This window comes from Arachis hypogaea, chromosome 13, assembly GCF_003086295.3.
Source record: "Arachis hypogaea cultivar Tifrunner chromosome 13, arahy.Tifrunner.gnm2.J5K5, whole genome shotgun sequence".
Taxonomy (NCBI): Eukaryota; Viridiplantae; Streptophyta; class Magnoliopsida; order Fabales; family Fabaceae; genus Arachis; species Arachis hypogaea.
In genome coordinates, this window is record NC_092048.1 from 20,435,148 (window position 1) to 20,452,860 (window position 17,713).

At 31.0% G+C, this 17,713-nt stretch overlaps 1 protein-coding gene across 1 annotated transcript; it reads left to right on the plus strand.

The window, feature by feature from the left end:
- Nucleotides 1-6,314: 6,314 nt before the first annotated feature.
- LOC112737600 (UDP-glycosyltransferase TURAN) lies at nucleotides 6,315-13,931 on the plus strand. Its single transcript, XM_025787567.3, has 18 exons — nucleotides 6,315-6,640; nucleotides 7,260-7,403; nucleotides 7,544-7,656; nucleotides 9,194-9,227; nucleotides 9,356-9,411; nucleotides 9,501-9,632; nucleotides 10,369-10,517; nucleotides 10,635-10,724; nucleotides 10,818-10,884; nucleotides 11,443-11,506; nucleotides 11,586-11,700; nucleotides 11,868-12,034; nucleotides 12,114-12,224; nucleotides 12,306-12,367; nucleotides 12,705-12,757; nucleotides 12,854-12,929; nucleotides 13,362-13,490; nucleotides 13,591-13,931. Exons 2-18 carry the CDS (start codon nucleotides 7,397-7,399, stop codon nucleotides 13,606-13,608), a joined length of 1,443 nt encoding a protein of 480 aa, XP_025643352.1. The 5' UTR covers nucleotides 6,315-6,640; nucleotides 7,260-7,396; the 3' UTR covers nucleotides 13,609-13,931.
- The last annotated feature ends 3,782 nt before the right edge of the window (nucleotides 13,932-17,713 follow it).

The window sequence follows — 17,713 nt, forward strand, 5'->3', positions numbered from 1 at the left end:
AAAAAGAATAAAAAATAATGTCATGTAAGACTAAGAACAAAAAAGTACTCTTATATTAAAGTTTATTATAATAATTGTATAATAAAAAATAAAATTTATATATTAAAGTAATAAATCAATGTAACATTAAATTTTTTAACAACATTTTAATTTAATTTTTTTAAATTTTTTATGTTCTCATATTTTAGAACTTTGGTAACGATATATATTTCTAAAAAATTAAAAATAAAATTAGGATATATCTCACTTACATACAAATATAACGGTTAAAAAAATTACAAGAGTTATTATTTTTTATCCCCTATAATTAAAAAAGTACGGCATAAATAAAGATTAATTCCTTTTATTATAAAGATTAATTTCTTTTATTATCAACCTAAACACAAAAAAATAAGAATACATTATAGTATAATAAATAAATTATTTTTTAAACATTTTTGTATTCTTAATTGTCTTAATTGATGAAATACTCATCATATCATCAATTTATGGTAACAAATTAAAAAAATAAATTAAAATATCTCAAATATTAATGGATGAGATTTAAACCTTAAATAAAAAACACTATAAAAAAATATAATAGAAGCATAGAAAAAACTATTTGTATTATAATAAAGAAATATAGATCAATTCTAAAATAATTAAAGTTACCGATATTTTGTTTCACGCAATCAAAGTTAACTAATATTATGATAACTAATTCTTCTCTTATTAGTTTAATTTATACTTATTTTCTATATTGCTCTTTAAAAATATAGGTACGGAAATACATGATAACGAAGTTGGTTCAAGTAATAGATCCCTGGTTAGTATCTTTATATGCTTTAAACATGTAAAACACATCGATATAAATTATTTTGTCTTTAACCAACTTAACTAACACGCTTTATTTTATTGCTAAGCGCTAATTTTTATTTTTCAAAAAAGTATATAACATATAAAATTTGCATTTTTTTTAAATATAGGTGTACATCAAGACACCATTACTACTACTAATTCAATTCCTCAACCAATTGCATCTTATGAACCAACTACAAACAATACTAGAAGCCATGCAAATATGAATGGTAAGTACTCTATTTATATTTCTAATATTTTATCATCATCATATAATAATCATTTAAAACATTTATTATATTGAATAAATATAAAGTTTTATTAATATACATTACTATATAAAATGTGTTTAGTTAAACTTATTGTATTATTATGCTTATTAGTTATCATAATAACAAATGAATTTTTATTATGTTTATTATTTGTATTGCTCTTTAAATTATGCTTACTATATACTGTAAATAAAATTCTGAATTTAATAAAAAAATTTAAAATAAATACTTAATAAATAAAATATTTAAAATAGTTGATACATTCATACAAATAATAATAATAAGAATAACTTTATAATAAAATTTTCGTAACAACATATATCTTTTAAAATTAAAGAGAAAAACTGAACAAAAAATAAATAGAATTTAAACACAAAAACAACAATTAACAGATACTACAAAAATATTGATGTCCTATCTCATGTATTTAAAAATAAATTGTATAAATTATATGGGTCCTTTTTATTATAAGGTCATTAACAAATTAAGAAATTAATAAATGCTGAAATTTACTGATGGCACAATGTGTTCTAATTTCTTAAAATAAAAAAAAAAAATTATATATTATATTAAAAGTTACAAGTCAATAAGTAACTAATAATATAGACCTCAAATTAAAAACATAGATAACGGTGTATACATTTTTATGAGTTACAAATTTTTTTTTTATGAATCACTAATTTAAGTACTAACTAAAAAAAATGCTACTACAACTGTTATTCAATAGTAAAAACCATGAGACATATAATATCATTTAGTGATGAAAAATAAATTTTAACGTTGTTATAGTAACTAGGGAATAAACCCTTGATGATAAAAAGATTATCAAATTAAAATTTAATAATGTAGGAAATATTATTAATATAAACACCAACAAAAATAATAAAATAAAAGTACACCATGCATGTTAACCATAAAAAATATTTATGCAATTTTAATAGACAAAATTTTTATTGTATCGTTAATTTATTATAATAATTTTAAAAAATATAATTAAAATTATTACAAATTATTGGACAACATTTAAAACTTTCATGAAATTGAATAGCAAACAAAAACACAATAGAAGCATATCATTTTGAAAATATTCTTTGTATATTTTAGTATAACTCAGAATAAAAATTTGCTCTATTAAATATATATTTAACCTCATATATTACCTAGAATTTTAAACTTTGACAATCTTATATGAGTTTAGGCAACAGAAAAATCTAGAAAAAGACACTACATCTTTAAAAATTACGTTTATTTTTCAAAAAATAAACCTCAATTGAAGAGTTGTATACATATTCTTTGTTTACTATTGATTTCACTATCTAAAATAATATGAAATAATTAATGAATTCTACCCGAGTACCTAACCATATAATTATTGGCCCATGTAGGAAAAGAAATCTATAACATAATATTTTAATATTCTTATGCGAGTGCAGAAATTAGACACCATGTTAGAACATCCCACAATTGTGCTCGGAATTTTCAAGAGAATACAACAGTGCTTCAAACTACACTACCTACTACAAGGACATGTACACACTATAATGCACGTCTGTTTCACCATAAAACATTTAACATGTGTTGCAATGGAGGAAAAGTCTCTTTGCCCCCAAGTAAATGCTCCTCAAGAATTACTTGAAATCTTCTTAGACCCTTCTGCAGAAGGGAACCATTTCAAAAAACACATTCGTGGTTATAATTCTACAGGTTTTAATTGAATTCTTTTCTATAATAAGCAATCAATTTAATTGAATAAACCTGAAGCGTTTATATGGTTACTTTTATGGTAAACAAAATCTGACAGTTTTTCAAGATACAATAAGTTATTGACAAGGAGATGTATGATGAATTACGAAGGATTTTTTTTAAGTACACAATTTTTGAATTTTTCCAATTTTTTCATTAATTCTCTTATAGTTTGATATTTAAAAACGAAAAAAATAAGCATATTCATTTCTTCTATCCTTCCACTATTTGTAGGAAAATGAAGCCCTCTTCAGATTCAGAATCATATTTTGGCTTACCACTTAAAAAAAAAAGAAGACAAACATGAATATCCATGATATTTAGGCAAAATTAATCTTTTGTAAATAACTAACATGCATTTGGGTTTATAGATATACTCTTTTTAAATTAAGATAACATTTTTGTCGTTATTTCTTGAACTATACATTTTTCTGATAATATATACATATATCTTTATTGTGTGCTTTTATAATTTAGCATTTTAAAGGTTTTTTTTTATAGTAATTTTACTCTCAACAAAATATCATATAAATAAGACTACGTTAATTTTAAGATGATGAAAAAAATACTTATCTGACAAATTTAAAGAGTAAATAATATATTAACACTAACACTAAAATATGATATAAATAAGATCACGTTAATATTAAAATTAAAAAAAGTAATCTAATAAATTTGAAAAACAAATAATATATTTTAAAAATAAAATTAATTTCTTCAAAATAATAGAAAAGTGGCTGAACAGGCAGTTAGTGCCTGTTGAGCCGCTAGTACAAAATAATTTATTTATAAGCTGCTATTAGGGCTTGTTTGGGTGAGCTTCTAAGAAAATATATTTTTTCGAGTTATCTTTTTTTAAAAGATCTTATGGAGAAGTAAAAATAATTTTATGTTTGAATATCTCATTTAAAAAAAATCTTTTTATCTATCAATTATGTTTGAGTATAACAATATAAAAGTACTTTTTTGTTTATTCATTATATGAAAAACATCTTTTTTTTAAGGAAAAAAAGATCTTTTAAAAAAAGATGTAAATTAGGTAGCGTTTGTTTTCGGAGACAGGACACAGAGACATGGACAGTACATGTTTAAAATGTGTTTAGAAGCAGAGACATGGATATGAAACACATTGTCTCCGAAACAGTTTTTTATATTTTTGTGTCCACTCTTTTACGAAGGACAATGATAGACACGGCATTTAGAAGAGTGGACACGGATTTTTTTATAAATTTTATTTTTCTTTTTGTCCATAGATATTTTTTATTATTCCACTATTATCCCTTCTTATTTTTTCTATAATTAGTCTTGAAATTTTTAAAAGATAAATATTATTAAAGGTAAAATTAATCTTTTAAAATACTAACAAATAATTTATAAGTTGTAATTGATTTTATATAATTTAAAGAAAAACCAATTTTTAGATAAAAAAAATTAATTTTCTAAATAAAAATAGATTTTTGTGCAAAAACTATTTTTTTCATGTAAAAATGATTCTTTTTTAAAACTGATTTTTTATTTAAAATTAATTTGGCTTATTAACCTAAACAAAATTTTTTATTAATCAAATTGAGATCTATTTTTTTATTAATCTTAACCATATGTATTCCTACATATTAATAATAAATTTAAAAATAAAATAAATATATTTATAATTTTTATTTTAATATAAATATTATTATATATTTTTCTATTAAAATTTTTAGTCTCTTCAAACATTTTTCAAGTTTCATCTGTACTCTTACGTACTCTTATTCTCTATTAAATTAGTTTGTACTTGATGTAGAAAATTTGGAATCATATGGTTATTTTAGTCATTTTATATAATATTTCAGTCTTGTCCATGTGTATCCAAACATAATACTGGATGTTACATTAATGTCTTGTACATCGTATCCAAACACAATACACAAACAATAATTTTTAGTGTCTCCGTCCTATTGTCTTTGTCTCAGTTCTGTCCTGGCTTTGAAAATAAACGCAGCATTAGTGCTTGTTTGGGCGCCATTATTTTGATAAAAAAAAGATCTTTTTTCAATGAAAATGATCTTTTTTTTTTATTTTTTAGCGTGTTTGGCAAATTTCGAGTAGTAAAAGTAAAAGTACTAGAAAAATCAGAAAAATATCTTTTTTGAGAAGTTGTAATTTACATCTTTTTTTAAAAGATCTTTTTTCTTTAAAAAAATTGTTTTTTATGTAATAAATAAACAAAAAAGTACTTTTATATTGTTATATCCAAACATAATTGATAGATAAAAAGATCTTTTTGCATGAGATACCCAAACATAAAATTACTTTTATTTTTTCACAAGATCTTTTAAGAAAAGATAACTAAAAAAAAGAATTTTTTTTAGAAGCTCATTCAAACAAGTCCTAAACAGCTTCTCAAAAAAGATATTTTTTTTTTATTTTTCTAGTATTTTTATTTTTACTACTAGAAATTTACTAAATACGCTAAAAAATAAATAAAAATCTTTTTTCATTAAAATTTTTTTTATCAAAATAATGACACCTAAACAAGCACAATAAAAATTCTTATACTTTAAATTTTTTTTATTCAAAAGAACTTATTTAAATTATTTACTTAAATTGGGTCTTGATTAACTTGTTAATTTGATAAATGGTTATAGTGTTGCTGTTTTTGATTTTGTGATTGCTAGATTATTGTGCTGTTCTTGATATTTTGAGAATTCATTAATTTGATAAATTGTTATTACTGTGACTTGTTGTTCTCGATCTTGGTGTTATTATTATTGTTTTGATCTTAGTTTATGTTGTTATTCTTAATTTATTAATATTGTCATTGGCTTGTTTTTATGTTATTTTGATTTTAGATTTTTAATTTAGATAATATTTTAAAATTTATATTAGATTATAATTATGTATTAATGTGTTTTATTTATGTTTTATTTATTATTTATTATAAAATAATTATTTTAATTGAACCGATTAAATTAATAAATTAATAATTAAAGTGATCCGATAATTAATTTGATTAATATTAATTAATACAGAAAAAAATATGAACATATGCTTCATAGAAATAAAAATCAAAGATAGAATATATTTTTATTGTGATCTCAATGTCTTTTAGGTAGTGTTTGGTGGAGAGACAGAGACGAAAAGATTCAGACTGAGAGATAGAAAATATTGAAATAAATTTTAGTATTCTGTTTGGTGCAAAATAGGAGGCAGAAATTGAAATAAAAATAAAATTTTAATTTAATTTATACAAAGAATAAAATTGGAATTAATTAATTAAAATGAGAATATTTTAAATATAAAATATTATTAAAGTTTTAGTTTCTATCTCTAAAATTTTTAGTCCCTTGTGTCCTTACTTTTTAGAGGTATTGAAATACTAAAATTTTAAAAATAGAGACAAAAATTTTAATACCAATCTCTGAACTAACAAACATAATACTAAAACTTAATCTTTCCATCTCTATCCCAATACCTCAAAACCTCAAAACAAAGCTACCTTTCCCTAAGGTTAGGAGACCATAAAAAATTCTGATGGTCCTGCTGATTAATCTCACACACGCCCAATTTCATTTGAACCCTAGCAGTAGCAGCAGTGAAGTACAACAACGCAGTCGTACTCGCACACTCTGCTCTCTGTGCCTCTGCCTTTCTCACTGTCTTCCGGTGGCGGTCTCTCCCTGGTCACAGTCTCTCACTGGTTGCCTGTCGCTGGGCACTGCTGTCCGCCACTGGTCTGGTCGCTGTTCTCCCTTCACCTCTGTCCGAAGCTCTCCACGGCCACGCCTCTGCTGTGCTTTCAGCCTCAGGTTTGTTTTCTACCCCTGTAATCATGTACTCTTAGTCCCTTACACTATATATAATATTAGCAAAAATAAACCATAGGGCTATCTTTTGTGATTTACTGATTTTTAATAGCTTTTAATTGTGGATTTGTTGTTGTATTGTTCTAATTTTTATTGATGTTTATGCGATTAATGGATTGTTAACAAGTATTTTGCGGAGTAAAATGTCTTCACTTGGAGGAGGTGTTGCTGGAAATGAAGGTGATGGCAAGATTGTTAATAATCCATAAATTTGTTACTACTTTTGACTCAAACTTTTTATTATAATTAGTTCCAACTTCAAATTATTATATGATGGATTATTTGTTTAGGTATAAATCGTTAATAAGCTATAAATTGTTATGCATTTTGAGCTACTATGACGTAATATAATTATGGTATTTGTACTTATTTTCTCTGTGTTATTATATTAGATTGGTGATTATCTTTTTCCTGTTTGCAATTATATAGTACAGCATGTATATCTATTTGAGCCTACGTTTCTCCGTTACTTGCAGTAATAAGATTTTTTGTAGGCACTTGTGTTTCGTGATGCGTTTTTACATTTTTTCTGTTCCTGTACTAACCTTCTGTGCCTGTATAGGCACTAGTTTCTGACAACCTTGCTCAGTTGCTCGTGAGGTGCTTCTTCATCTTCGATTCTTCCAGTGGACTCCTAATCAAAATACCAATTGTGAAATTTTGATTTATTTTTTCTTTTTCCGCATAGTGAAGGGAGCAATGGCAGGTGAAATTTTCTTCATCTCATCTTCAATTTTCCTTGGGGAAAATAGATTTTTATGTGAATTTGTTCTGAATTGGCCCTTTGTTTCTTATTTTTTTTTTTAATTGAATTTTGATTTTAACTTTGGGATATGAAAATTGAAGGGAGAAGCAAAGAGAAAGAAGGCGGAAGAAGAGGGAGGGCATGTGTGGTGGTTTTAGGTGACATTGGACGCAGCCCAAGAATGCAATACCATGCTCTTTCACTTGCTAATCAAGTTTTTCTCTTCCCTTCTCTGTCTATTTTTCTAGTTTATCCATCCAATTTTATGATTTGGTGTCATACTTCACTCCAATTTTATTTAATTTCCATAATATTGTTACCAATTTTTGTGCTGAACAATTCACCAGAACCTGAATCATCACCGCAAAAGAACTGCTCTTTAAGTTATTTTTTCAAAGTTTAGATTGCAAAAGTGTTTTAAATTGGTCTGAGAATCAACCATGCTGTTTAATTGTTGTGTTATATATTTGAGATTGTACCAACATTTGTGTTCAATATGACTGCCAGTTATTTGGTGGCTAGATTCTTCATATTATGCAGTTGGTAATCTAATTTTATGAGCATGATTTTGGGTATTAATCTGGAGTTGCTCAGGTTAGCATTTCTTAACAGGGTTCCATGTTTTTTAAGGTCTGCTTAGTTGTTAGCTGTTCTTGTACTATTTCCAAGACTTAGCTGATGCTCAGACCTTGGAGTCGATGATGTTGTTTCTGTGATTAGATAAATTATGGTGTGTAAATGAATCCTATGTCCTTTAAAGCAATTAATTTATACTAAGCAATAAGTAGAGTTTGTGTACACAGCAGTTGCCTTGTGTGATTAGATATTGACTGGGTCACATTTGATAAGCTATTAAGGTATATTGATGTAGAAAGGGATAGGTAACTTAGGAGTAATTCAATTTCTTAGTCAATCTGTTTTTATCGGATTGAGTCTATGACCTTGCATTTATACATAAATGATACATTTCGTTAGCTACATTGCATACAGAACCTTGTCTTGTTCTTGACATTGCATAATTTAATTGCTAGAGTTAATTTAGACTCAGAAACCTCTCAAAACATACCTGGGAATCATGAAGGACCATCTCTATTGTAGTATTGTGTTGATTCCACTATTGTTCACTTCTCCTTCATAGGCACCTCTCAAACCCTCACAACCCACACCTTGAAAGACCAATCTAGCTTCTTTGCATTGACTCCTAGGAAATTGATTTTCTCGGCCATTTTTGAGAGGAAAAAGGAACAGGGAAGGAAAATGCAGTGGTTCTGAAAATGAAGTGGTTTAGAGGCAACTGGTAGGAGTTAATATGAAGTGAGGGTCTGCTATAGGAAGGGTCTAAATATATAGTAAATATCCGAAGCAAAGTAGGAGGGAAATTTGAATTCTGTTTTCTTTTTCAAGCATGTTAGATTTAATGCTGTGGCAGTGTGAAGCTTAAGCGTATTATTGTGTGATCAATCTAGGACTCTGTATAGGGATAGATCCAAAAGAACCTAGGATAATATGTTATCAATACATTTTAAACAAAAGTATTTCAGCTTAAAACATATTTTTAATATATTTCCTTTCCGGCCATTTCAGTTTCATGTGTCTGCTGTTTTTCTTTTACTGACACCATCTTGATTTCAGTGTTATTTCTTTGGTTTGTCCAACTTTGATGTCCCATGCTTTTACAGTCATAGGTATAAGCATTTTGTAGTACAACGCAATTTAATAGTGATTTATGAGTTCCTTCTAATGCATTGCAGGCTTCGTTGGAGGTGGACATTGTTGCATACGGAGGTAGATTTTGCAATTTCATATTTTTATGAGGAATAGGTTCTATTATTACAGTTAATGGAATTAATTACCACTTTTCATGTACCGCAAGTGTAAATTTTTCTTATCTAACAATTTCTATTTTCTGACAGGTTCAGAGCCGCATGGTGCACTTCTTGTTAATCCATCTATCCATCTTTACATAATGGTATGTAAGTTGACAAATCTTTTCAGCTTTAGCTATTGTCATATTTTACTCAAAATTGATGTAGCGTTGGAACATTCTCAAATTTTCAGAAGCAGTGGCCAACGGCCCGCCAAAGTTTACCAAGGATACTTATACTTTTGTTGAAGCCATTAGTTCAATTTTTCACGCTTCTTTGGTTCCTTTGTATAAAAGTACCTTCTCCTGATATTTTTATTGTCCAGGTTAGTTTACTTTCCTCCTTTAGGTCCATTGTTATTGAAATTAAGTATTTTTATGCTTTGCTCAATAGATCCAATGATAGTATGATACTTGCGAAATAGTATTTTTATACCTGAAATATTGGATGGTTGTTTCCTTTGGCTCTGTTGCCACTTTTTGAGAAGCAAACCAGATGCCAGGACAAGTAGGTCCTGAGAAATTTTGCAATGGACTTACAAGTTTTTAAGGAAAATAAAGTACCAAGTAAGTCCTGAGAAAACTCGGTGATGGACTTATAGGTCCCTGAGAAAAATGCCAAATAAATCCATGAAGAATTGAAATACTGGAGTTATAGGTGCCTGAAAATTTGCAATGTTGGACACGATTCATTCTTTTCTGATTTTCTCAAGAACTTACTTAGTACTTTTATTTTCTTGAGGGACCTATAAGTCCATCGCAAATCTCTTGGGGGAGCTACTTGTCTTCTTACTCATAATAAAATTATTTCTGCAAAAGAAATTTTTGTTAGATCAGCTTATGCTTCTAGAAAAGAATTGATATGATAATGGTGTCTAGCTTGGGTATCTTTCATAGTTGATCATAGGTACTATATTCGTAAGGGTAATAATTTATTATCTGGTTTCTGGTTAGGTTAATTACATAATGAATTCAATGACATTCAAGTGAAACAACCATTGCTGGAGCAAGACTGCTTTGTAGTTTATTTTTACATTTTATCTGCTTCCTTTCTTTGTACAGAATCCTCCTTCGGTTCCGACACTAGTGGCAGTAAAATGGGCTAGTTGGTTGAGGAATTCATCATTTGTCGTAGATTGGCATAATTTTGGATACACACTACTTGGTCTGTCCCTTGGAAGAAATAGTCACTTTGTATCTTTATATAAATGGTAACATTTTAGTGTTTTTTTATTACACATCAGCTGATGAGTAATTTTCTTTTTGGTCTATAATGATTTTGCTCTCACATGGTTTTTGCTAATGTTATTTTTCTTGGCTTCATTTAGGTTTGAAAAGCATTATGGGAAAATGGCAGATGCTTCTCTGTGTGTAACAAGAGCAATGCAGCATGAATTGGCTCAAAATTGGGGAATTAAGTAAGAGGGTCAGCTCAAAGTTCAATGAAATTGTTTGATATTAAATTGTCCTTGAACATAAACCAATCTTATGCATATTTCTTAACTTTACAGTGCTACAGTATTGTATGATCAGCCACCTGACTTCTTTCATCCCACTTCATTAGAGGAGAGGCATAAGGTAAGTTTATTGTCTTGTTACGAGTAGCTCTGCTTATTATTATGGTTAAATCACTCTGGAGAATCTTGTAGTTTCACTCAATTTTCAATTATGTTTTTATAGTTTAAAAATTTATAATCAAGTCCTTATATTCTACACAAATTTTCAATAGGTTCCTATAATTTAAACATTTCTAATCAAGTCCCTATATGTACAAACAATTTTCAATTTAGTTCCTCCAATTTAAAAATTGTGATCAAGCCCTTATCTTAAATGATAAATCGCTATTTTTCTTGAAATTAGTATTTATAGTATAAGGACATAATCATAAAATTTTAAAATAGAGGGACCTAATTGAAGAATGTATATACTATAGGGACTTGATTGAGAAAATGTTTGAATTGTATGGACCAGATTGAATTTTTTTTTATACAGCATAGGACTGGATTTCACACTTTCAAATTATATCAAGCTAATAAAAAGAATTAAGTGAAACAATAGGATCCTCTATAATAATTAAACCCGTAATTATTCAATAAGAACTGAAAGATCCCCATGTATAATGCGGATAATTAATAGTTGTTTTGTAGATTAAATAAGGAACTCTGTCAGCCTCTTGGTTTTAGAGATTGTGTTAGCAATGGTAAGAAAGGTCTTACAATCTAGAGATATAATACTGTCAATCTTTGTGAATTGTTTGTTAATCTACCTTCTTCTTAAAGGAACTTCTTTGATTGGAAGCCATGGCCAAAATGAGACCTTATTTACAAATGAGGTTGGTCCAGACATATATTTGAAGCGTAACCGTCCAGCACTTGTTGTAAGCAGCACGAGCTGGTAAGTATATTCTATCATTAATTGAATGCATTAGTTTAAAATGGCTGGTCTGCCTATTCTAATTTTCCTTATTTACCTCTTTATTATAGAAAGGCTGCTCCATTTATTTCAGTGGGTTACTTTACCAGGTCTGAGTGATTTGTTTCTGTTAACCGTGACACTTTCAGGACTCCTGATGAAGATTTTGGAATTCTTTTGGAAGCTGCTGTGATGTATGACAGACGTGTTGCTGCTATATTAGGTGAAGACGATTCGCTAGATGAGGATGTCGTCTGGAAAGAAATATCTGATGGAAAACAATGTTTATATCCCAGATTGTTATTTATCATTACTGGTATAAAATTTGTGTTCTTTCCTATTCAAGTATTGGATATCAAATGAAACTTCTTAACATGGGATCTTTATTGCTAAAGGTAAAGGTCCTGAAAAAGAAAAGTACGAAGCAAAAATAAAGAGATTAAAACTTAAACGTGTGGCATTTCGTACCATGTGGCTGTCTGCTGAAGATTACCCATTATTGCTAGGTATTTTGTGTATTGCATGGCTTTAAAAGTTGCTGTACATTGTGGTTCATTATTTGATCTTAACATCTTCATGTAATTTAGGGTCGGCTGACCTTGGAGTTTGTCTGCATACTTCATCATCAGGATTAGACCTTCCCATGAAGGTAATCATAGTCATTTGGCAATATATGATAGTAACACAGATGGAGTGTTGCCATTTTTTTATTATTTAGATAACTCCCCTCTTTATAATCTGTCTTTTCAAATGTTTGGCCACAGAGCACTCATTAGCTTCTTAGGCATTAATTGTAAGGCATTATGTTTATATTAGAAAACTTTCGAAAATTATCTTGTTATATGTTAAAAAGAACTTGAATTGAGTGTCACTTTTTAATTTTGAATATTATGGTTTGTTTTTTAATGTAGGTTTCAAACAACTGTTGACTGAAATTTTATTTGTTTTCTATTATTTTCTCCATTTTTCATCATTTAATGTACCAGGTTGTCGATATGTTTGGCTGCGGACTGCCTGTTTGTGCTGTTTCGTACTCTTGGTGAGCTATGTACTTCCTTTGGGAACCACTTGTATTCTTTATTTTCAGACAATATGCCTTTTTCATTTATTTATTGGTCTTTTTTTGTTGTTGAAGTATTAAAGAATTGGTTAGAGTTGACAAAAATGGTATTCTCTTCTCTTCATCTTCAGAGCTGGCTGATGAACTTGTGGTGAGTTTGTTAATGCTTTCATATGCAATATTTGTTAGATTATACACAATCTCCCTTTAACATGATACACAACTATTGAGTAGATTAGTTTGTTAAATATACATTGTAATAAAGAAAAAATAATAAGAAAAAAGAGAAATTGCATCTAGGTTATACGGTCATCTGAATACACCCCTGTTTCGGAATTTGTTTCTGTAAAGTTTAATTTATTTTCAGCTTGACTTGGCCACAAGGCACTTCTAGTGGGTCATTATTACCTAAACCTACCAACATAGAGACCTTGTAAGAAAGATATATTAGAGACTCAAATGATAATCCGTAACTTCATTTGCTTTGAGATTTTGTATCTTAGTGATCCCTGTGGCCATTTTGTATCTTAGTGATCCGTAAACTTGTAACATGCTAATTTGTTCTCTTGCTGTATATTTTCAGATGCTTTTCAAGGGATTTCCTGATGAATGTGATGCTCTGAAGATTCTCAAAAATGGTGCACTAGAAACCAGTTCTTCGACAAGGTGGGCTACAGAATGGGAAGAACATGCAAAGCCACTAATAAACAAGGCAAGATTGTGAATCTGAGTTAATCCAATTCTCCCCGTTGTTTTATTTTATACACTGCTTCAGGCCTTTGAACTTAAAATATGTGAATTTCGATTTTCAGGTTGTATCAAGATTTTGATTTTCTTTTGATTCTCGGAAGATGTCTATATAACAGCTCTAACGACAAATGAGATTGATCTCTTGGCTGGATCCAGTGGAAGGTCAGCTGGCACCGTATGCTGATTGTGTCCGGCATGATGATGTTTGGCAACGTGAGCAGTCGGAGTTATCTTCTGTAAAATCGGTGCACCTTGTAGAATTTGAAGGTTTAAAGAGATCCTGTTCCTAAATGATGGCTTTGTCTGATATAGGGTTCCATTTTTGTTTGACTATTGCCCGAAACTGTGGTCAAGATTGTAGCAAAAGTGAGAGTATAATTCTAAATCACCAGAGATTTGATTATGTTTTTATTTTTTTTTTCTTTGGTGAGCTGAGGCCTATTTTGATTAGGTAATTGTTTTCACCAATGTGTCACAATCTTGACACATTCCAACGCTACCGTGTAGGCACTTGGATTTACTCAACCTCTTGAGTTAAGACCAAGTCAATCTAACTCTCAATATTTTGGCAAGAAAGTTAAGAACACAAAAGCACACAAGAGAAAGGAAGTTTTGATAGAAAGAACACTTTATTATTTAAGTATTTGTCACAAAAGACTCACATCCAAACTCTAACTCTTGCCTCTTATTTATAGTCATTCACTTTCTTAATAGATGGTTAGGATTGAATCTAATCAATGGTCCAGATTAATCATCCAAAATTTTTATTACAAATATATATCCTACTATAACTTTTTAAATATTTCTTGATTATTCCATATTATTTTTCATATTTCTATATACATCAAGACTCTTCTAGAATACTCTGGCTTTCTAGAGTCTTTTAGAACTTTTTAAGGTATTTCGGGACCTTCTAGGATATTTTAAAACGTTCCGGAACCATCTAGAGCATTCTCAAACACTCTAGAAAACTATATAAACACTATTAAATCTAAAATTTTAAAATTTACTATGACATTCTCCCCCATCTAATGCGCACACGTCCTCGTTGCGTTCTGTTCATAATAGCGCTCTAGATGTTCTTGGAATTGCAATAGATTTTCACGAGCTTCCTAATTAGCTTTGGTTATCGGGAGTCCTTTCCACTTGATCAAGTATTGGATACTTGGTGATATTCCTTTTCGTCGCATGACATGATTAGCTAAGATCTCTTTGATTTCATCAAAGGATCTAATCACCACACGCAGAGCTCGACTTGAGTCACCTTTACTCGGTTCATCTTGGTCTTCATGATATAGTTTAAGCATACTCACATGGAAGACCGAGTGAATCTTCATAGAGGGAATGAGTTGTACTTTGTAAGCAACCTTCCCAATGATCTCAAATGACCATTCGTATTTGCGGATTAAGCCCTTATGAACCTTGTGCAAGACTTTGAATTGTTGTGGAAGAAGTTTAATCATTACCTTGTCTTCTACTTGATAGCTTGCATGCCTCCTCTTTTTATCTGCTCATTTCTTCATCCTCTTTGCAGCTCTATCGAGATAAGAATGAGTGACATCTGCTTGTTCTTTCCATGACTTAATCATATGATAAGCTCCAGGGTTCTTCTCTGAGTAAGAGGAAGAAAGAGAGTGAGGTGTAAGTGACTGTTGTCCAGTCACAATCTCGAACGGACTCTTCTCTGTAGACTGACTCCTTTGTAGATTGTATGAGAACTGAGCAATGTCTAGGAATTTTGTCCAATCCTCTGATTAGCGCTTACGAAATGCTTCAAGTAACACTCAAATAAGGTATTCACTCTCTCAGTCTGCCCATCGGTTTGAGGATGGAAGCTTGTTGAAAAATGAAGTTCCGACCCAAGGAGTTTGAACAGCTATGTCCATAGTCATTTTGTGAAGCGTGGATCTCGATCACTAATGATACTCTTAGGCAATCTCCAATACTTCACCACATTCTTAAAGAATAGTCGTGCTGCTTCCTCTGCAGTGCAGTCAGTAGGGGCATGTATAAAAGTAGCATACTTCGAAAATCGATCCACTACCACGAGAATAGATCCAAGCCCTTCGGTAAAACAAAGATGAAATCTAGAGAGACACTTTTCCACGGTCGCTCTGATGGAGGCAGAGGTTCCAACAACCCACTTGGCGTCTTCTTTTCAATCTTATCTTGTTGGCATACAAGACAAGTTTTAACATAGCCCTCCACTTCATCTCTCATTTGAAGCCAACCCACTTGTATTCAAATTCGAAATTAAACTCAGCTAAGAAATCTTGCCACCTAGCTTGTTTGGGGCTTACTTTTTTTTTAGTTTGGAAGTAGCTTGTAGCCACATTTTCTGTCTTGACAATGAAGTGTGAACCAAGTAAGTAGTGATGCCAAGTTCTCAGACAATGCACCACTGCGGTCATCTCCTTCTCGTGGACGGTGTATCGCCTCTCTGTATCATTCAACTTGCGACTCTAAAAGGCAATAGGATGTCCTTCTTGCATCAAAATCCCTCCAATGGCGTAGTCAGAAGCATCGGTATGGACTTTAAACACCTTTGAGTAGTCGGACAGTGCTAGTACTGGTCCTTTTGTGATAGCAGCCTTGAACTCATCAAAGGCCTTTTGACACTTCTTTGACCATTCCTAAGAGTGATTCTTCTTGAGAAGATCAGTTAATGGTGCAGCCTTGGCGGAGTGTCCCTTGATAAACCTCCGATAGTAATTAGCCAGTCCAAGGAATGACCTCAATTTCAGATACCTTGTTTGGCGGCTCCCATTCTTTGATAACCTTCACCTTTCCTTGATCCATGCAGAGAGTTCCATCTTTAATGATGTGTCCCAAGAAGTGGACTTCGTCCCTTGCAAAGAAACACTGTTCTTTCTTCACATACATGTTATTCTCTCGCAAGATCTTAAACACAGTTTGTAAGTATTGTACATGTTTCTCCAAGGTATTGCTATAGACAACAATATCATCCAAGTAGACCACTACAAACCGATCAAGATAAGGACGAAATATCTCGTTCATCAAGGAACAGAAGTTCGCAGGAGCATTGGTCAAGCCAAAAGGCATCACCAACCACTCATACGATCCATATCTCATGACACACGTGGTCTTAGGCTCATCACCATCGACAATCCTCACTTGGTGATATCCTGACCTTAAATCCAGCTTTGAGAACCACTTGGCTCTACCAAGTTGATCAAACAAATCGGCTATCAAAGGAATAGGGTATTTGTTCTTGATGGTTACCTTGTTAAGTGCTCGATAATCGATGCATAGTCTCAACGAACCATCATGCTTCTTTTGGAACAAGACTGGTGCGCCATAAGGTGCCTTTGATGGACGAATGAACCCAGCATCTAGAAAATCCTTGAGTTGCTTCTTCAACTCCTCAAGTTCTGGCAGTACCATCCTATAAGGTGTTGAGGCAGGCGGCTTTACTCCTGACTCCAATTCAATCTTGTGGTCCACCTTTCTCCTAGGTGGTAGTTGTTTTGGCAACTCGGGAGGCATCACATCCTTATTTTCTTAAAGGACTTCCTTGATTTCGGGAGGAACGTCTTCTCTTTCAGATGTTAACTCCTCTTGTAATAGAGCCAAATATGTAATCTCTACTTTCTTGAGTTGCATAGCAGAAAGCATGGGTAGTCCTCCAGCTTTAGAGACCGTAGGGACCATGCATGGAGACCCTTTTTCCATGACGCATACTATGTCGTAGTATAACATAGGTATTATATTTGCCTTCTTTTGCAAATCGAGCCCGATGACTATTTTGGAATCGTCCATGGGTGCTACTGAAAAATCCACAAGGCCCTTCCAAGAACCAAGATTCATCTAAACCCGTTTTGCTACTCCTTTAAGAGGTTTACCCTTGGTATTCACGGGTTTAAACCAGCCATTCTTTTCGGTGATCTTTAACCCAAGCCTCTTTACTTCATCAAGCATGATGAAGTTGTGTGTAACGCTAGTGTCGATCATAGCCATGACAAATTTTTCAATAATACAGGCTTTGACATACATCAAGTCTTTCTTTTCTGCAGTGCTTGCTTCTTTACCCTTCACAACATTCATGAGTTAGATAGATGCAACACACTCATTTACTTGAGTTTGGGCCTCTCATTCCTCGGTGATAGATGCCAGAGTCCCTGGTTTGGAACAGTCCTTCATTTGGTGTGGCCTCTTGCACACAAA

What these genes read in the sequence shown, in the direction of transcription:
- LOC112737600 (XM_025787567.3), top strand. An exon ending in TTTGTATCTTTATATAAATG is followed by an intron (nt 10,518 to 10,634) that starts GTAACATTTTAG and finishes GGCTTCATTTAG; the next exon opens with GTTTGAAAAGCATTATGGGA. An exon ending in AGATTACCCATTATTGCTAG is followed by an intron (nt 12,225 to 12,305) that starts GTATTTTGTGTA and finishes CATGTAATTTAG; the next exon opens with GGTCGGCTGACCTTGGAGTT.